The sequence below is a fragment of the Bos indicus genome, chromosome 14, assembly GCF_029378745.1.
Source record: "Bos indicus isolate NIAB-ARS_2022 breed Sahiwal x Tharparkar chromosome 14, NIAB-ARS_B.indTharparkar_mat_pri_1.0, whole genome shotgun sequence".
In the NCBI taxonomy this organism is placed as follows: domain Eukaryota; kingdom Metazoa; phylum Chordata; class Mammalia; order Artiodactyla; family Bovidae; genus Bos; species Bos indicus.
Window position 1 is genome coordinate 42,251,710 of NC_091773.1, and position 21,809 is coordinate 42,273,518.

At 33.9% G+C, this 21,809-nt stretch overlaps 1 protein-coding gene across 5 annotated transcripts in view; it reads left to right on the forward strand.

Moving 5' to 3' along the window:
* ZC2HC1A (zinc finger C2HC-type containing 1A) overlaps positions 1-21,809 on the forward strand; it is a 209,084-nt gene that overhangs the window by 35,251 nt on the left and 152,024 nt on the right. For 4 of the 5 annotated variants that reach the window (XR_011570619.1, XR_011570621.1, XR_011570618.1 and 1 more), the window contains exon 8: positions 13,500-13,607. Coding sequence is in view for 1 of the 5 variants with exons in the window: in XM_019974022.2 (XP_019829581.1) it covers positions 13,500-13,607; positions 17,137-17,302 (274 nt within the window). In the remaining 4 variants the exon portion in view is untranslated. Of the gene's footprint in view, positions 1-13,499; positions 13,608-17,136; positions 19,740-21,809 lie in introns of those variants that run through there. The other variant, XM_019974022.2, reaches the window with a different exon arrangement.

The following is a 21,809-nucleotide window of genomic DNA, read 5'->3' on the forward strand; positions in this document are numbered from 1 at the left end:
GCTCAAACTACCACACAATTGCATTCATCTCACATGCTAGTAAAGTAATGCTCAAAATTCTCCAAGCCAGGCTTCAGCAATACGTGAACCATGAACTTCCAGATGTTCAAGCTGGTTTTAGAAAAGGCAGAGGAACCAGAGATCAAATTGCCAACATCCGCTGGATCATGGAAAAAGCAAGAGAGTTCCAGAAAACCATCTCTTTCTGCTTTATTGACTATGCCAAAGCCTTTGACTGTGTGGATCACAAGAAACTGTGGAAAATTCTGAAAGAGATGGGAATACCAGACCACCTGACCTGCTTCTTGAGAAATCTGTATGCAGGTCAGGAAGCAACAGTTAGAACTGGACATGGAACAACAGACTGGTTCCAAATAGGAAAAGGAATACGTCAAGGCTGTATATTGTCACCCTGCTTATTTCACTTATATGCAGAGTACATCATGAGAAATGCTGGGCTGGAAGAAGCACAAGCTGGAATCAAGACTGTCAGGAGAAATATCAATAACCTCAGATATGCAGATGACACCACCCTTATGGCAGAAAGTGAAGAGGAACTAAAAAGGCTCTTGATGAAAGTGAAAGAGGAGAGTGAAAAAATTGGCTTAAAGCTCAACATTCAGAAAACAAAGATCATGGCATCTGGTCCCATCACTTCATGGGAAATAGATGGGGAAACAGTGGAAACAGTGTCAGACTTTATTTTTCTGGGCTCCAAAATCACTGCAGATGGTGACTGCAGCCATGAAATTAGAAGACGCTTACTCCTTGGAAGAAAAGTTATGACCAACCTAGATAGCATATTGAAAAGCAGAGACATTACTTTCCCAACAAAGGTCTGTCTAGTCAAGGCTATGGTTTTTCCAGTGGTCATGTATGGATGTGAGAGTTGGACTGTGAAGAAAGCTGAGCGCCGAAGAATTGATGCTTTTGAATTGTGGTGTTGGAGAAGACTCTTGAGAGTCCCTTGGACTGCAAGGAGATCCAACCAGTCCATTCTAAAGGAGTTCAGTCCTGGGATTTCTTTGGAAGGAATAATGCTAAAGCTGAAACTCCAGTACTTTGGCCACCTCATGCGAAGAGTTGACTCATTGGAAGAGACTCTGATGCTGGGAGGGATTGGGGGCAGGAGGAGAAGGGGACAACAGAGGATGAAATGGCTGGATGGCATCACTGACTCAATAGACGTGAGTCTGAGTGAACTCCGGGAGTTGGTGATGGACAGGGAGGCCTGGCGTGCTGTGATTCATGGGGTCGCAGAGTCAGACACGACTGAGTAACTGAACTAAACTGAACTGAGGTTGGTGTAAACTTCATGTATACTTTGATACAAACTATAAAAATTTAATGCTATTTATGTTTCTATAATTTTATGTAGAAATTAGAGTTTTATGTAGTTTCTATAGTTTTATGTGTGTTTCTATAGTTTTTAATAAAATAGCATTATTAAGCCTTCAGCAATTAATGTGGGAAAATTCATTGATAACACTACAGTTTTTCATAGAAGTCTTTCAATAGAATACTAGTAGAAACTCACTTTTCATTTTGATAAACAAGAAAACTAAGGGATGGCCATATGATTATTAGAATGTAACCTTATTCTTTGTATTTACAGATAGTGTTTATAAAGTTGATTTAGGAAGCATGACACATGTTATTTTCAGATCTAGAGTCTTAGTTTGGCTTTTATATAGGAAATATATAGGATGGTATCTATCAATAGAGAGTAATTGTCTTTTGTTTCCTAATTTGGACTACATGTAAAGTGTTTAAGAGCTAAAGATAATTTATTGTATTTTCATTGTAGAAAAAGAACAAGATCAGCTAACAAGATCTGATTAGTTAAATTCTTTGTTTTTGTCATGCTTCCAAAAAGAAGAGACAGGCTATTCTTTTTTTTTCTTTTTAATTTTATTTTATTTAACTTTACAATATTGTATTGGTTATGCCATATATCAAAATGAATCTGCCACAGGTATACATGTGTTCCCCATCCTGAACCCTCCTCCCTCCTCCCTCCCCATACCATCCCTCTGGGTCGTCCCAGTGCACCAGCCCCAAGCATCCAGTATAATGCATCAAACCTGGACTGGCGACTCGTTTCATATATGATATTATACATATTTCAATGCCATTCTCCCAAATCATCCCACCCTCTCCCTCTCCCACAGAGTCCAAAAGACTGTTCTATACATCAGTGTCTCTTTATTCTTAAGAAAGAGACAGGTTATCAGTAGAACAGGTGTTTGAAAGTAAAAGGTTCTCATCTCCCAGTGCTAAAAAAAAACTGATCTGATTTTCTTTTTATAGCTGCTCTACTGAGTTGACTCATTAGATACGTAAATATAGAAATATCAATATGTTTTAAGTTTATAAATGGAGGTTTCATTTATGGTTGACTGTGAATTATAGGTTGGTAATTTTTTTAGTACCTTTCCTATCATACTGGTAATCTTAACCAGTTGGCAGTATTAAGTTATACTGACACTCTTTTTAAGAGGGCATGTGAAGCTGGCTGGTAAAATGAAAAGGGTTACTGGATTTTGGATTAAAATACTATATTTCTAGATCCTACTTTGCCCCTAACTAGTAGCTACCTGAGTTTGTTCTTATCTGTTTTCTCTTTCTTGCTCTGACAACTTTTACTCCGCTTATACCTTGACAGCTGATGAACATTTATTAATATTTAGGAGAAAATGTTTTTACTAATGATGAAAAACTTTGGGCACAAGAATTTTACAAGTTGTGCACTGCTGTAATGCTATAAAGATTTAAAAATTTTTGTTTGTCCCATATTAAACTGTCAGGCATGACTGTTTAAATCTCATTTGTCCATGCTATATATGATGCTTATGTGTTAAAGGACTGTTTGTAACTGCTGGAAAGAGAGTGGTGATGTATGCTTCTGACCAATATATTACTGTATTACTGTAAGTTAATATAACTACTGTATTAACTGATAGTAATATGATTATTATACTGAATAGAATCATTCATAGCTGTCCAGTTAGTGACAGAGCTCATTCCTTTTTTAGAATTACTGAGGTAATGGTTTGTCTCTTTCCCTTACTAGATTATAAAATCTGTGATGGCAAAGCTCTGTGTCTGCTTTGCTTACAGATGTAACTACAAAATGTAGTATAATACTTGGCATACAGACACACAAATTTTTGGTGAATATATGAAATAATAGTGAATCAATAAGTTCAGTTCCTGATTTGTCAACTTTTTGCAACATCACAGAATCATGGTTCTGGTACTTGTAATTACTTGAGGTTTGTATGACTGTTCTTTTGTCTTTTCATACTAAAAAACTGAAGGCAAAAAGAGAAGAGGGTAGCAGAGGATGAGATGGCTAGATGGCATCACCGACTCAGTGGGTCTGAATTTGAGCAAACTCTAGAAGATAGTGAAGGACAGGGAAGCCTGGTGTGCTACAGTCCATGGGGTCACAAAGAGTCAGACATAACTTAGTGACTGAACAACAACAAAAATGATTATCATGATTTTTGTTGACACAGATAATTCGAAATTGAGTAAAGACAGAATTAAGACATCTGGTTAGCTATAATGTTCAAGAAGTTGAGTGTCTTTTGAGATTAGTAAAACGAGTCATTTTAGTGGTTTGGAATTATTAAAGCCTGCTGTGTATAATCTTTGTTGTGTTTGCCTGCAGTCATATTTATCAGTGATCTATAATATTTAGCATATATTGAAATCACACCATAGAAAAATTTATCTTTTTACTTGGAAAAATTCAGATGATAAAGCATCTGTCGACAGTGCAGGAGACCCAGGTTCAATCCCTGGGTCGGGAAGATCCCCTGGAGAAGGAAATGGCAATCCATTCCAGTACTCTTGCCTGGAAAATCCCATGGACAGAGGAGCCTGGTAGACTATAGTCCATGGGGTCGCAAAAAGACACGACTTCACTTTCACTTTCACTTTCTTTTGCTAATTCTAGACAACCTGTGAGTCAGCTGATTTTAACAGAATTTTTTAAAGCAAAATACACCCTAACAGAAAAATTTTTCTTGTGCCAAAAATAGTTTTCTTTATTCCTAGAGATATTAGAAATATGATGAAACCCAGAGTTTTAAATAAATATTGCTATACTTGAATTATGTCAGAGAGTTTACACAGTTGTACCTAGAGAATTATGTTTTCTTAATGGTTAATTACTAACTCAAATGGTATTTCAGCTGATAATTTTCAATAGTTAAAGTATCAAATTGCAGAGATTTACTTCTGTTCAATTACTCTAAGAACTAGAAGTTTACTTTGGAGATAGGATATAGTATGTGTGGTAAAACTAGAGAAACAATGCAGATAAGGAGCATTTTTTTGTGTGTGAAAAAATAAATTGGTTTCTCATGCTTTATGTTAACAGGAGTGAGAAATGAATGCCTGGGTTTTGAGTATATATTTATATGAGTGGAAACAAGCTTTTCTTATAAGCCAGTCTTTTGATGTGTGTGGTTTGTGTGTACCATTATTTAGATTTTTATGAACTTCTCTGACTTTCATTATTGGTCTAGAAATGCCTCAACCTAGAATTGCACAGTTTGGCTTCCTATGTGGATAAAAATTATTTCAACTATTAGACTAAGGAAGCTCAGCTTGCCATGGAATTGAGATACTACGTTATCTATATAGAATTTAATCAATGAGTGTAACCAATAGTAGAAGTATGGAAGGCTTTGAAACTTTGAGTGCCTTGAAACATCATAGCTATAGATGTATACATAGATACAAAATACCTCTTGGTAAAATTTATCCCCAAATCATTTAAGAAGTCATCTTTTTGTTTTATCTCTTCTGCTCTGTTATAGTGTACAGGACTGAGTGGCTTATTTATTTCCTAAAAATTCACTCTCATGGTGTCAACAATAAACAGGGACCTTTCCTAGGTTGAAGTTTATCTCAACTCAGAAATAGATGGATATGTTGCCAAATATTTGCAGCGTTGCCAAAAACGCTCATTCAGCGATGAATATTTGGAAAGTCTGCCACAGCATTTTTCCTTTCTAGATATACTATTCATATCATGGCAGTTACATACAACTAGAGATAGTCCGTTTAAAAACCCTGGGTCCATCATTTATATAAATGTATCAGCTTGACAAAAAGTTACGTATTTTTTGTCTTGGACTATAAGATAGTGATTTTGATCATAACTCTTTATGGTAAAATTTTAGATCATCATTGAAATCTGCCTTTCATTAAGAGTTTTAAAAATTTAAAATAATTGGCATCCTCTCAAGTATGGAATTTTGATGTTTTAGAGCAGGTGATCTTTTTGAACTGTGGTCTGAGGGCCAAATCCTGCCCAACAGTTATTTTTATTGGAACATGGCTGCACATGGCCACTGGTGAATTGTCTGTGGCTGCAATCGTGCTATAGTGGCAGAGTCAAGTGTGGCAGAGAGTATAGCCTACAAAGTCTGAAATATTTACTTTTTAGCTTTTTATAGGAAAAGTTTGCCACTCCCTGTTTTAGAATGGGTAAGTAGGAATTTTATTTATAATTTGAAGGTAGGGATTTTAAGGATTCTTCATTTATTCCATTTTTAAAGTTATGTGGACTATCTAAGAAGTTGGACCGTATATTAGTGTCCAGTGAACCAAAGGGTTTTTATTTTTTTGAACTTTCATTAATCCATTCAAACACATTTCTGTGGTTGAATTAAAAGAGTAGTAACAGATTAGAAGTATACTTTCATGTTAATCTGACCAAATCTAAGTACCAATGTAAGGATGGATCCTTGAACTTCATATGGGAATTCTGTGTTTTGTATATCAGATGGGAATTCTGTTTTGTATATCAGATTGCTAGTCTACACCAAATTTATGCTGTGTAGATGTGCTTGGTTGGCTTTAAAATATGTTCCTTCTTTTCTTGAACAGCAGAAACAGTGATTCTACTGCTAAATGGATTTCTTTATTCCTGCCTTAATATCTTTCAGACAATGCTACCTTTCGTGTAGCATTGTCTTTACTGAATTGGACCCTTTAAAAGAAAAACAGCATAGAGGCACTCTGAAAACATTGATGTTGATAGTTCTGTAATGATTACTATCACACTGAAATTACAATTGTCAAACTTTGTAAATAAGATAAAAACACATAATACAATAGATTTCTTATTGTACGTTTCCAAAATTTATTATCAGAGTAACCCCAGATGTAGATAGATGTATAAACTAAGTATTAAAATCACCAGTGGTGATGTTTTTCATAATCTGAAACATCGAAGACCCCTGAGGGCAGGGCAAAACGTATAGTAGAGAATTCCTGCTTCCTTTACTTGTTTTATTCACTTCCGTAAGTCAGTTATCGATGATTTGCAGACCAAGAAACACATCGAGAAGAAACTTCAACCAAAGAGCAATCAGATGGGTTTAAAACTTTAAATTCCTTTTGAAAATATGTCGCCACTTTTGCAAAGAATTCAATTTCTTTCCAAATATCCCTTTAGTCCTATTGCTACTTTGACTTATTTTTAATGCTACTGAAGGGAGGAAGGAAGGGACAGAAAAGAAATGGTTTAATAGAAAAGGAAATGTGGATAAAGAAGCATTCTTGTTCACTAAAATAAATGTGAAAATGGTACATGAGAGCTGTTCTGGATCCAAGTCAGTTAAGGAAAATATTTAAGTATTTGAAAGATCTTTTGTTGTAAACTGATAATTTTAACTTTTTAAATTTTTTATTGATGTATAGTTGATGTACAGTATTCACAGTTTTTAAAGGTGATAATACATTTATAATTCTTAGAATATTTGCATATATTTCTTGTGTTATACAATATATACTTATGGCCTAATTATTTTATACATAGTAGTTTAAACCTCTGTAAGCCCCACCCTAAACTGCCTCTCTCTCCTTCCCTCTTTACCATGGTAACCACTGTCTTTCAGTCAGTTTCTTTTTTGTTACATTCATTAGTTTATTTGTTAGATTCCACATATGTGATGTAATAGTATTAGTATTTGTAATTTATATACAAATACTATTAGTAATAGTATTTGTCTTTCTCTAAGTGACATACTTCCCTTCATGTCTATCCATGTTGTTGCAAATGGCAAAATTTCATCCCTTTTTATGGCTGTGTAGTATTCCACTTTCCATTTGTTTGGTTGTATGCGTGTGTGTATGTACATACATATATATATACCTCATCTTCTTTATCCATTCATCTGTTGATGGACACTTAGGTTGCTTCCATTATCGTGGCAATTGTAAATGATGCTGCTATAAATCTTGGGATGTGTGTATCTTTTTGAGTTAATGTTTTTTCAGATGTATGACTAGGAGTGGAATTACTGGGCCATGTGGTAATTTTATTTTTAGTTTTTTGAGAAATCTCCATATAGTTTTCCACAATGATTGCACCAATTTATATTTTCACCAATAGTATAAGAGGATTCCCTTTTCTCCAAATCCTCACCAACATTTGTTATTTGGGTCTTTTTGATGATAGCTTTTTGACAGTTGTGAGTTGGTAGGTCATTGTGGTTTTAATTTGCATTTCTCTGATGATTAACTACAATGAGCATCTTTTCCTTTGCCTTTTGGCTTTGGAAAATATCATCTTTGGAAAAATGTCTAGTCAGGTCTTTTGCTCTTTTGATGTTGAGTTGTATGATCTGTTTATATATTTTGGATATTAACCCCTTATTGGTCATAACATTTGCAAATATTTTCTCCCATTCATTTGGTTGTCTTGTCCATGGTTTACTTTGATGTCCAAATGGTTTACTTTCATTTTAATTAGGTCTCAGGATAAATTTCAAATTTATGTAAAACCTTAACATTGACTATCATTTCAAGGTTTTTCAAATATGTAACCAAATTTTATATGTAAGAGCACTTATAATTAATTTATATAAAGATTATATTTATTAAAATCATATAAAATACATTTATGTGTAAACTTATATAACCTTGATTTCACTGAGAATTTAAAATTTATTTAGTTAGACCTTAAAAATAACATAGCATAACAATAGAAATCTACAGTGGAATGAAGTGATTTGAGCTTCATAACAACATTTACTAACATTTAGCCTCAGTAACATTTGAATTGTGATACACATACATGTACATAGGTAGACCTAGACCTGGGTCTCCTGCGTTGCAGGCAGATCTTCTACCATCTGAGCCACCAGGGAAGACCAGCCTAAGTAGCATTTGAATTGGGTGTGTATATACACACATTCATATACATGGGTAGGCAAACCGATTGAGTTGAATTTCATAACACAGGTATGTGGTAGTAAATCATCATTGAAATCTGCCTTTTACAAAATTACATTTTTAAAATCTGAAAATACTAGCAATCGTTTCATGTATAGAAGATATGTAATATTCCCAGTAGAGAATTCCCTTTACATTTTTATTAGATTCCACTCACCTCCTTTGTTTTATCATTTGTTAGATTTTAGTAGTTCTTATCATATGAGAGGAATCCATGTTTTAAATGTTTCTAAATTTTAATTCTGAATTTTAATTTCAGTAACTTTTTTTTTCTGAGGAAGAAAGTAAAATCTTTTCTTTTGCCAAATCCACAGATACCTTTTGTAAGAAAAATACTATTTGGAACAATAGTGCTTTGATTGTTATTACATAATTTAAAGAAAAATCTGATTTATTAATTAAAATTCTAAATAGGTTAATTTTCTACTGATTGCTCACAAATAAAATGCATACAATGTTAATCTTACAAATTTTAGAAGTTTTGTTGTTTTATATATAATAAATATACAATATATTTATTGGAGGCATTTAAAAAATTCTTTAAAATGTTTTACTGAGTGTGATGTAAACACCTAATGTAAAGCAGCACCGTCCGCAGAGTATTGATATCAACTTTTACAACAAAATGCCTGCTGTGTATAGGATATTGAAGGAAGAGAAACTGGATAAAATGTGTTTGTCTGTAGAGATCCTTATTATCTAGAGGGATGACCAGATTGTTTTGAGACACTAAACTGTGTAATAAGAACAAAGCATCAGGTCTGTCTTATTTACCACAGTATTCCCAGAATTTAGCACAGTGCCTGATACATAGTGGGTGCTCAGGATTTAAATGAGTAAACAAAAATCCCTTGAAAAAACTCTTTGTTATCAAGCAGTGATGTGTCATTCAGTAGTCACTGAAGGTAGTACTCCTAGTTTCCAAATTTAATTTTCCCTGCTCCCTACTTTTAATGGATATTGATTGGCGATAATATCATTTGTTTGATATAAAATAATGAAATCTCTGTAAACCTGCAGTTTTTTGTTATTCAGTAGCTGAAAATCCTTTATAATTTTGGTTGAAAATATTAGCTTTAGTTGGCATGGCCACTTCTAATTTTTTCATGTAGTTTTTAGAATTGCCATCAGTGTTTTCATAGGATCATGCTTAATGTTTCTCTGAAACATTTTAGAAATAGGAAAGTTCTGTGAATTCAGGGAAGGGGACAATTAGATTATTTGTGAGCTCCCTAAGAACAAGCATCCTGTCTGTATTTATGTACTAGAATAATAATGTCCAGTTCACTGCTAGCTTCAAAAATTTTAAACAGTTGTTGTCCTTCTTAAGTTTTTTTTTTTAATTGATTCCATTGCCCTGCTATGTGATTTTCATATTTAATAATGGATATTGTATGAACTATCTGAGGATTCTTTTTGACATTAGTCCTTACCCTGGCAGTTAGATAATTATGAAAGAGCTTGAGGGGTGGATTTCTGATGAATCAGAATAATATCTTAAAATTTTTTTTGAATATAAAGAAACAGTAACATTCTCCTTATGGGTACACCTTTATATATTTTAATAGTAATATGGACAAGTTAGGCCCTCCACTTGGAACTAGAAGACATATGCAAAGATTGTATGAGAGCAATACAAAATCAGTGCCATCAGAAGACATGAGTTATTACCCATTTACAAGCAAGTATGTATAACTCAGTTTGGTTACTGTTTTTCAGCTATTTCCTTAAAGGGTTTATATAATGAAATACTATAAATTTGTATATTCTATACTTAAATTTTTTTATTTTAATCATTTTTAAGCCAAGAAGTGCTGAGTAATCTTCTAGGATTTATAACACTCTGATTTTTGATGAGCATTTCTATTCTGTGTCTATTTTTAGAGCATTCATTGAATAAAATTTAAATTTTAAATTAAATTTTAATTTTCAGAGGGTTGAAATGAGTCACCTTAATAATTGTTATTTTTATGAAACTATTTTTTAGGAGTAATATTATTTAAAAATGTATAGGGAATATTATATCATATATTATATAAATATAATATTGCTAGAATATCTTTTAGTTAAGTAGATGATAAATTATTATAAAAAAGCAGGGAACAGATCTTAGAAAACATTCAATCCAGGGATCCTCAGTCTTTGTGTTAGATATATAACACAGGGAAGTAAACACATCCCTTCTGTGTACTGGTGTCTCTGACTGAGAGGAGAAGCAGGAGTGGCAGTGGCAGTCTTGGACCTCTCCGCACAAGTCTTCAAAGCTTACAAGTTTGTGCCCCCAAAGCAGGTCTTGCCCTCTCATCTTAAAATGATGAACTGAGGGTCTCATAAGTTAAATTACTTAATAGAGCTCACCTAATTAACCTTTAAACCAAAGTCTACCACAACAGTCTCTCATCCATAAATAATAATACATTTAGCTAGATATATAATAAAACAAAGATGGGAAAAGTCTTCATCATTAGCAGCCATCATGTGTTGTTTTTAAGTAGACAGTGATAAATTCTAGAAGGAAGAATTTGTGCACTGAGCTTTTTTTCTTTGCACTATTCCTGCTGTCTGTACCCTCCAAAGCAGATCTCAGAGAAACAGGGATTAGCAATGGGGTAGAGGAAGTGCAATTGCAAAGTTAGACCTTCTTTTATTATTGGATTGGACTGTAGCAGGCAGATTGTATCAATGGACACATAATAAGGTAGCACTTTCAGACTCTGTCCAGGAAGAAAAATGTGTTGACGGTGTGAGACTGGAGTAACACGTTTTAAGTACTGATCAAAATGGTTCTTGGCATTCCAGTTCTACCTTATAGATGTTACTAAAAATACACAATAGGCATTGAATAATGACAGCTGTTGTTGATAACTTATATTTTATTATTTTTTTATTATTTTCTAATTATTTGAATAACTATTGATATGAAGTTGTATATGTATATGCATGGGTATGTTTGTACTGTGTATATATCTCATGTGTACATTATATGAAGGTGATAGTATTTCTAACAAGTTTTTGTTCTTGACCAAAAACCCTGTCCATCCTGTTCCTCTGTGACTCTCACTTGGAGGAATTGCCACCATTTGGCAGGGAGTTTTCAGAGACTGAATTCCTAAAAAGGCATGTGATAGTTCTACAACATCCCTAGAGGGGCCATGTGAAGTAGAGTAGCATACACCTCGTGGGTGGACTTGCAGTGAGCGTTTGAAGGCCATTTGAAGAGGTGCAGGGTAACCCATACATGCACCAGAGTGATTCTTGTCAAAGTTTAGAAATAGTTTAAGTATTCAAAGTTGCCTCCCTTTGAATGACATCATTGCATATTGAATATAAGATTTGGAATGAGACCCACATAAATTCAAATTCAAACACTCTGGCCATGTACTGTGAGTGAAAGTTGCTCAGTCATGTCTGACTCTTTGCGACCCCACGGACTGTAGTCCTTGGAATTCTCCAGGCCAGAATACTGAAGTGGGTTGCCTTTCCCTTCTTCAGAGGATCTTTCCAATGCAGGGATCGAACCCAGGTTTCCCGCATTACAGGAGGATTCTTTACCAACTGAGCCACAAGGGAAGCCCCAAGAATACTGGAGTGGGTAGCCTCTCCCTTCTTAAGTGGATGTTCCTGACCCAGAAATCAGACTGGGGTCTCCTGCTTTGCAGGCACATTCTTTACCAACTGAGCTATCAGGGAAGCCCAGCCATGTAATAGCTTTGCACTTAATCTCTGTGACTGTGAGTTTTTTCAACTTTAAATGGGAATAATATCTTCAGGGATTTTTGTGAAGATTAAAGAAAGTGAAGTATGTATAGTACCTGGTATCATATCTGGCATTTGGAAAATAATAGATGTTGTTACTCCCTGCATGTATTTTGGAGACAACTGTTTAAAATTTTGGGAGACTCTCTCCAACTTTGCTATATAAGTAGAGAAGGAAGAATTTCTGCCAGAGTTTGAGAACTTAAAATATACAAAGGCATTTTTGAAAAGAGGATTCTGCTTGATCATATAACACAGTATTGCTTATCTCTGAAATGAAAAGATTTGACTAAATTTCTAAAGAGAGGGAGGAAACTAACACTAATGAACATCTTACACCTAGTTCTGCAATGACTTATCTGTCACCATGGGGAAATTACTTAACTACTCTTTGCCTCAGTTGCCTCCTTTGCAAGATGGAATTAGTAATCCTTACTGCTTCATAGGATTATTATGAGGATTAAATAAATTTTATATGAAGGTGATTAGAAATGTAGCTACAGGAATTCCCTCGTGGTCCAGTGGTTAGGACTCTGCACTTCCACTGCAGGGGGCATGGATTCGATCCCTGGTTGGAGAACTAAGATCCCTCATGCTGTGAGGTGTGGCCAGGAAAAAAAAAATGCAGCTACATCAAATGTAGTAAGCACTGTTAATGTAAGTGTTAACTTGTAGTAGCAATACTAATAGTAGTAATACCATCATCACCCTCCGCTATGCTAAATATAGTATCAATTACATTTTATATATCTGACTTCCTATAAGTGATGATGGTCACATGTTATACATGAGGGTACTTGGACTCAGATTGCCAGACCCAGAGTTGTTCAGTGGCAGTTGGGATTTGAATCCAGATTCATCTGAATTCCAAAGCCTATACATTTTACCATTTTTACCTCATATATAAGCGTTCTTTGATTCCGGAATTTTCAAAAAGGTATGATCAGCCACTTTACTGGTAACAGATAGCCCAGGTTGTATAGTTGGTGAAATTAAAATCTTTAGAGGCAAGAGTATATTAACCAATTCATTCCAGTTGCTTTTTCTAAGAACAGGCTTTCATAAATGGAATATTATTCTTTAAAAATGGTTAGCAAAATTTTTAACCACATCTTATACATCTAACATTATTATTTGACTCTAGGCACTCAACAAGACTTATCTCTAGTTTGAGGGGACTGTATATTTAAACTTTAAAAAATTTGAAATATTAACTTATAAATTTCATGTCAAGAATATATATATATATATTTTTTAATGATTTTATGTACCATCAAGATAATCTTAGTCAATGCAAAATGCTTTGGCTTATACTTCATATTAAGGATTTCAGATGTGAAATAATTATTTGGATTTTAATCTTTTGAGTTTACCTTTCTATAGCTTCTAATTATTTTTCTAATCATTCTAATAAACAATTTGTGAAAGAAATGCTTACTATTCAGTAGTTTTTTTTCATCATGCCATCTTTTTCTGTCTTCTAGGACTAACATCAAACCTCGAAATTCCACGCCACCTAGTTTGGCCCGAAATCCTGCCTCAGGTGTGCTTACAAGCAAAAGAAAAACATACAGTGATAGCTACATGGCCAGGTATGTTTAGCTCTGATATTGTAATAACGAAAAATAGGTATTCATTGTTTTCCAAAGACCACGTAAAAAATTTCTATCAGGTTATTAATAGAAAATCTAATTTTTCCTGTGTGATTAAATTTGACTTTAATGTTATACAATAAAGACCTAGCTTTGAGTGTAAATAGTATTTTCTTATACCTTGTAGATGTAATTTTTATGGTAAATACTCAAATACAGTTTGTTCAGTACCACTGGATGCATTTGTGTTTTTTATGTCTTAATTGTAACTGCAGCATGGTTATTTTTACCTCTTCAAATTGAATAATAGACTTTTTACACTACTGCTACTATAATTTTCAGCAGCATTTTATTACATTTAAATTCCTCTGATGAGATTGTGATTATCCATGTACATTCCTTTCTAATATGTCACAGTATTTGCACAGCTTTGACATTGGCTCTGTTTTTCAACATATAATGAAATCATTCCAGTTATAAATATTTTATTTTTCATATGTATCCCAACTTATTCCATAAAGTTTTAAGGAAAGGTACAGAATGTATAGTGAAATACAACATTGTTTTTTAAATTAAAAATAGGAAAAAGAAAGATGAGAATTAAAAGATAAAGTGGAAAAAGAGTGGGGTTAGTTTACAAAGTTTGTGTCATGAGACCTGTAGATAGGCCAGCCCTGGGCCACAAAGTGGCGTATACACTTTGTTGTAGTAGCCAAAGTACAGGAGAATAGAAGAGTAGTTACATGATTCTTGTTGTCTGAAACAGAAAAATAACTCACTTTTTCTGAGAAAGTAAAACAAGTCCTGAGACCTTAGAAGTTCTGCTCTGATTTCTCATATAGAAGCACTGTGTAATTTAGTGGTTAACTTATTAATTAACATCCTACTGAATGTGATTGGTTGTGTTATATGAAACTATATATATTGTCTGCTTTTTATAAGTATATAATATGTACAGACATTCATTATTCATATTTAATCCAGGAATAGATTTTTAAGTATCTAAAATGCTAGCTCTCCCTCCTGGTTTTGCCCATTAGAAGAAGCATCTATGGAGCTTTCCAAAACCAAACAGGTGGAGGTCTCTCCCAGATGGAGAGTGGGGTCTGGGTGTCTGCCATTTAGAAAGTTTTAAGAGTGATCCTTGTGCTTAAGACGAGAACCATAGAGGAATTGATAAGTTGCTGTCTTTTCAGCTAGGTTCTTTAATAAGTATTGTTTGTCTCACCTGAGGCTTTGATACGTATTTTTGATTCATATAAGGAAGTGAACCTCTGTTTCTTAGAGTCCTGGATTATGGCTATACTGTGTTCTATATGTGTGGAACCATGTGCTTTGAATCAGTGCTGAGTATAAGATTAACATTCTGTTATAAAATGGAATACTTAATACATATGCTTGAATAAATGAATAATTTTATCTTTCCAAAGAATAGACAAAGTGTTAACAGGCAGGAGCAAAAATCACATTACAAAATGTTTAGGATATTCTTTTTTTTTTTTAGAGCTTTATATCTGATAGGAAGCCCTAAGCCTTACTCACCTGAATACTCAACCTCCATCCTAGACAAAAATACTTATAACCAAAACAGATGGAGAATTCTCAGAGATTTATTTTTCTGAAAGTCTGATAGACTACATTTCCTGGACAACCCTTCCAAATAGAACACCTGGAAATACTGGATAAAAGAGAAAATATATATGTATTTCTGAATATGTAGCTTAGTTCTCAACAAACAAAGGAAATTTCTAAAGAAAAAAATACGAAGAAGGTTAGAGATCAATTTGGTAAATTAACTGTGACACTGCAGCTACTTTTGAGGTTTTCAGTGGTCTTCACTATGTAGAGAGTTGGGTTTTAAGGTAATTTGGGGAGAGAGGAATTGACTTCTGGTACTTATACAAAATAGTGTTAAAAACAACTTTTCCTCACCCTTCCCACCATGCCTCTTGCTCTAAGCCAGGATTCTTGAGAGGTTCAGCAAAGATTCTTCTTAGACTCAGCCAGAGGCACTTATATGACTGTATATTATATTTGTCACTGGGATTGTTTTCAGAAATATGAGAGGATAGCAGGGCAGCATCGGGTGTTTTCTCTTTCATGGGAGGCTTTGCAGCATTCCTGAAGCTTGTCTTCCTCAGCTATCCAACTGACAGCTCAGGTCAGTAAGAGAATAAGATCTCATAGGTGGGTATAGGGTCAGTTTAAGTAGAAGTCCTTTTTCCCAAAGGGAATCGGCATCTCATAATAGCAGTATCATAGACATAGCTTCCAGGTATGTCCAGTTTCAGTGAACTGCTTGCAAACACTGTTGCTTAGAAACACCGCTGGCATTTCGCCTCTGTTGGGTTTTTATTAAACAGAGCTGAGAAGTTATCCCAAGGTCAACTGTGTCCACAGAAGAGGAGAAAGGTTGTGTTAACCCTTCTCTCACAGTATTCAGAGGGTTATTTCTTGAGTGAAAGCTGGACTAGGGGGAAAAAAAAAACAATCAGGAATAAGAGAGTCCAAGGATACTTGTCTGTCTTAGCCATGGCTCAGAGAGATGTGAATTCCCACTGATAATTCATAACTATAGGTGGGCCTTCATATGAGTTTAAGGTTTGAAAGTAAAACATCTGCATATTCTAATAAATTCTTAACTTGGATACTCTTGGTTTAAGGGCTTCCTTGGAGCTTAGAAAAGCAAAAGCAGAAAGAACCATCTTATGAAATGCTGTAAACCCAGGCCTCCTGATTCTCACAGGTGAACACACATGAGCTTGCAATTCTGAACAACAAAACAAACAAATTTCAAGCCATACAGAGAAACAGGGAATCAGTCATGAGTGACAGCAGAAAACAAACACATGTGCCCAAGACTTAAGATACTGAAATTCTTCAGACATTACTTATAAAATAAGTCAGGTTGAAGTATATAAAGGAATAAGACAGGGAATTGAAGTCATTAACAGTGACAGTATATTATCACAGAAAGATTAGAGATCTTTACAGAAGAACCAAACAACTCAATACAAGAGGGAAAAGTTCAATTCAATCGCTCAGTCGTGTCCGACTCTTTGTGACCCCATTCACTGCAACTCACCAGACTTCCCTGTCGTTTAGTTTCTCCTGGAGTTTGCTCAAACTCATGTCCATTGAGTTGATGATGCCATCCAAACATCTCATCCTCTTTTGCCCCTTTCGCCTTCTGCCCTCAGTCTTTCCTAGCATCAGGGTCTTTTCCAGTGAGTTAGCTCTTCTTATCAGGTGGCCAAAGTATTGAGCTTCAGCATCAATCCTTCAAATGAATATTTAGGGTTGATTTCCTTTAGGATTGACTGATTTGATCTCCTTGCTGCCCAAGGGACTCTGAATAGGCTTCTGTAGCACCACAGTTCGAAAGCATCAGTTCGTCAAGAGCATTAATGATGAGATTAAGAAGCTTTTAGTTATACTTAATAGTATTATTTTCTGTTTCCCAAGGCTTACAGATTGAAAATTACTGTCATGAACTTTGTGTTTCTACTTTCTCTCTGTACCTCTCCAGGCCAGATGGAGACTACATCTCTTCATTTAATGGTGGAAACACTAAAGGCATTGAGGGAAATTCAGCGGGACACTTACCAAAATTCTGCCATGAATGTGGGACTAAATACCCTGTAGAATGGGCAAAGTTCTGCTGTGAATGTGGTGTTCGGAGAATGGTTCTGTGAACAGAATCCAAAAAAAAGAAAAAGCTAAGTCCTGAATTTTATGATTATTGCTGCTTGGACATCTAGAGCACTTCCTCTAGTGATTTCGTGCTAAAATTACTCAAAATACTTTTTTTCAAGTTTTTGGAGCATAATTCTTTGGCTGTGTAATGTGTGTGTATATATGTGAGTGTACATATACTGTATATAATAAATACCTGATAACCTAAGCTGTGCCATTCAAGGACATACCTACTTATCAGTCAGAAAATAACTTTAGGTGGAATCATTTAACTTAGGTATTCCTTTTCTGTTGTTAAAGTCCATTACTATACTTCCACAAACAATCCAGCGTTAATGCTTAGCGCTCTAAGCTTTCAGATGATCATTACTTTGAGCAGGACATCAGAATAAACATTTTTATTATTGACCTATTTTCAGATAGTATCATTGTAGGATGGAATGCTTGAACTTTTGAAACTGAGAGAATATTTTAGTTACAATTAGTTGTGTCGTTTTCCTGTAGAGCTCTTTAATAATTAATTTTATAAATATTTTTTAAAAAGAGAGGGAAAAACCCCTATTGTGTATGTTGCTCTTTACTCAGTGTATTATTGATTCCATAGAGGTTTTTACTCAATTCTTTAAAACATAATTATGCAGTGCCCTTTTCAGAGACACAAATCTGAAAATACAGCTGTTTCTTTTTCTAGTTATAACTGAATGATTTTTTTTTTTTGCTCAGTGTGTATTAGTTTACCACACATTCTTTCTACTTCTGATTGTCTTCAGATTTCACTTTTGTCCTTTTTTCCCCATTATCTCATGTCTGAAGAGTAGTTTGCTACTTCATTTTTGCAAAGTTGGCAAGTTAATTATTTAATAGAAGGTGCACAAAGTTCCTTGCAAAGTCTTGCATTTATATCTATGTATTTGAATTTAGAAGAAATTAATGGATTTTAAAACAGATCATCTCACCTAATAAACAATTAACTTCGATAATTAATCCTTAGTGCAGGGCATGCAGGTAAAAAGAATTGAATTTTAGTCACTCGAAGTATAGTTACATGTATTTATGGGTAGGTTAAGAGAATGTTAATATTTAATTTTTCCTACTCATGTTTTTCTTCCAGTGTTTTGTGCTGAAGCACCATTTACTTCACAATAAAAAGCCTCTGAAAATGCATTGCTGTAATGGATAGCTGCTTTATTATGTAATTAAACATTCACAAAAATGTAATTATACTTTCACCTTTACTTTGACTAAAATACAGCTTTTAATCATTGTCACTTTCAGTGTAACATTGTATTTACTAGTAAATACCTTTGGTTGCTTGTGCAGCCAAATTCAGTAATTCAGTAGTTATTTCTGTTGAATCAAACCTAACAAACCTTGATCTTATTATAAAGGTACAGCAAATCATTTGTAGGCAATTTCTAACTTCTTGTTTATGATTCTGATCAATTGTGAGGATCAGGGTAGAAATTTGTGGCTTATAGCTTTCTCTGAAATTCATTTATACTTAACTTTATAATTTTATTCATTAGTTTTTTTGTTTTGTTTGTGTTTTTCATTTGGTCAGAGGATAACTTAGTGGTAATGGAAATTTATGATTTACATAATAGTTCCTTTCCTGACTTACAATAATTTTTTTTTCTGGTTGCCTTTATTTAGTCATATTGGCCAGAAGGAAGGGTCAGAGTTCAATAAAACTATATTACATCTTATTCCATCAACTAGAATAGCTTTAATAAATTTAGGAGAATAATGTACATATCAGAGTTCCATTTCAATTGTTTATGTTCTTCTGTTCTAATTATTAGAAACCATATAAAGAAAGAACTTTAAACTCTTGCTTTATCTAGAATTGAGCACTATTTTCTTCCAAGTATATTTTTAAAGATCACGTAATTTTTGTCCGCCCAAGGAAGGAATAGCTAAGTGATCTTAAAGTGGCACATGTTTGTTTCTCACTGAATTTTACTGTAGCAAGTAAATGTTATAATGTACTATATGGAAATGAGTTGGTAAGAAATCATCTAATTCCAAAACCCAGAGATTGTTACAAACAGTAAGTAGGTGAAATATATTAATGAATTATGAAACATATCGATGCAGTGTATTTAAATGCATTTTTATATTACTTGCATATATTATTTTCATGTTGATTTGTTGTGCAATAGTTCAGTTTTTAAGAAATTTTCCTAGATCTCTGCATCATTTATTTTATTTTTATTTATTTTCACAAGTATTTTCCAGTGTGGTAGAATGAAAAGATGATTTAAACTTAAATTAAAACTGTAAAAATTGCTTATATAATATTCTGAAAGTTAGTAGCTTGGAAAAGTAAGAGTAGTATGGCTGCTGTTGTCTCTTGTTCACTCTGTTTTTTTAAATTACAAATGATGTCTTCATTTTTGAACCTATTCAATAAAGACATGAAGCAAAAAAATGCCACTTGGTTTTCATTGATGTCGTATCTTTTTTTCAGACACAGGTAGAAAGATAGCAATCTACTGAAATAATAAGAATATATTCAAAGTAAAATACAGACTTTTTTAATGAGAAAGAGTTTTCACTGGCAGTTTTTTTATGTGCTGTCAGCTTTTAAAAGGAGTTACTACTGTTTTATTTTGAAGTGTTTTATAACTTCAAAGCATTATAAATCTGTTTCTTCACAAGATTTTTAAGGCATAGAAATTCTCTTTTTAGGCAATAAAATTTGGCAGTTGAAAACATTAGAGAAATGAGGTTAAGAAGGAAACATTATGAACATTTCTAATTAGGTAATATACAGTTCAGTGGCAAAAAGTATTTGTGATGAATACTTAATTAGATCATCATATTAAAAGCTTTAAACTATAGCTGTCTGTAGTGAAAATATTAAACATGTTTAATTTGTACTCAATTTTCCTTAGGCTCAAGGTGGATACTTTCTACCATGAGTAGAAGCTCAGGGAATGGAAAATAATAGAATACGTACATAGCTACAGAAAGTCAGCAGGGCTCTTATGTCTTTATTAGCATTGCACATCTATGTATTTTATATGTTAAGTGTATTTTTAGTTTTAAAATGGTTAAGTGTATTTTTAGTACTAAAAGTAGATTGATTTGTCCAACGATTGTTCTGTTGAATATAGTAGTGGAGAATCATTGAAACAAAGTTTACAAGAGCCATATTCATTTTTATTTTCATTTAGAGAAATTTTAATTAAATGTCACAATAGTCATTTATTTCTATACTTTTCTTTTACGTGTGAATTACGTTTTTGCCACTAGAGGGTGCTTTTAGATAATTTAAGATTGCTATCCTCTAGTAATGGCCTCTCGGGAATAAGATGCTGAGAAAGATTGAAGGCAGGAGGAGAAGGGGATGACAGAGAATGCGATGGTTGGATGGCATCACCAACTCAGTGGACATGAGTTTGAGCAAGCTCCGGGATTTGGTGAAGGACAGGGAAGCCTGGTGTGCTGCTGTCCGTGGCGTCACAGAGAATTGGACAGACTAAGCGACTGAACGACAAGAACAACTGTAATAAGTAGGTTTTTTTTGATGACATGAAATGACAGAGATTTATAAGATGTAGTTTTTTGTTATATATTTTGCTCTGATTTTAATAGCCCACGTGTTTTTTGTTTGTTTTTAAGAAACATAGTGTAGCTCCTTTGGGGCACCAGCTGGGCAATATTTGATAAAATCTTTCATATTAACATCTCACATAATTTTGTTAGCAAAATTATGCTTCTCAAACGTATTACTCATGCACATTACCACATAATTCTTATACTATTTCTTTAATATTTCATCCTAGGACAGGGAAGCTTAAAGTTATAATCCTTAAGGTGGGTTTTTTCCTTCAATCAGCTAACCTTATCTAATGAATGCAAATGAGATCAATTTATATAGGAGCTAAATAAGTGCTTAGACCGAATCATATTAGATGCACAAAGCTAAAACTTTATAAACATTTTAAAGAATGATTTTTGTATTCTTCATTCTATGAAATGCTGGGAATCAAGAGTTATACATAAGGTGTGATTTAGTCCCTGTCCTATAGTTGATAATTTATTTGGAGAAGTCATTATATAAACAGACAGTTTAGGACAAAACAAAGGATTTTTAATTGAAGTATAGTTGACTTACAATGTTGTGAAAGAATTTAACAGAACTTAATTATAAAAATACCAACAAAATTATTTGTAAGTGTTGAAGTTTCTTATCACAAGTCATTCAGTTCACCATTTCCTATTTTTTTTCTCCTTACCTTGTCCCAGTGCTTAGGAGAAAACTTGCTGGAATATAAAGAGCTGCACTACCTTTTAGTGGGGAGAAGTGGTAGAGAGGGTATGTGAATGATGAGTGTGCATTCTAAGTCTTCAAACTCATGTCCATTGAGTCAGTGATGCCATCCAGCCATCTCATCCCCTTCTCCTGCTCTCAATCTTTCCCAGCATCAAGATCTTTTCTAATGAGTCAGCTCGTCGCATCAGGGGGCCAGAGTATTGGAGCTTCCGCATCAGTCCTAA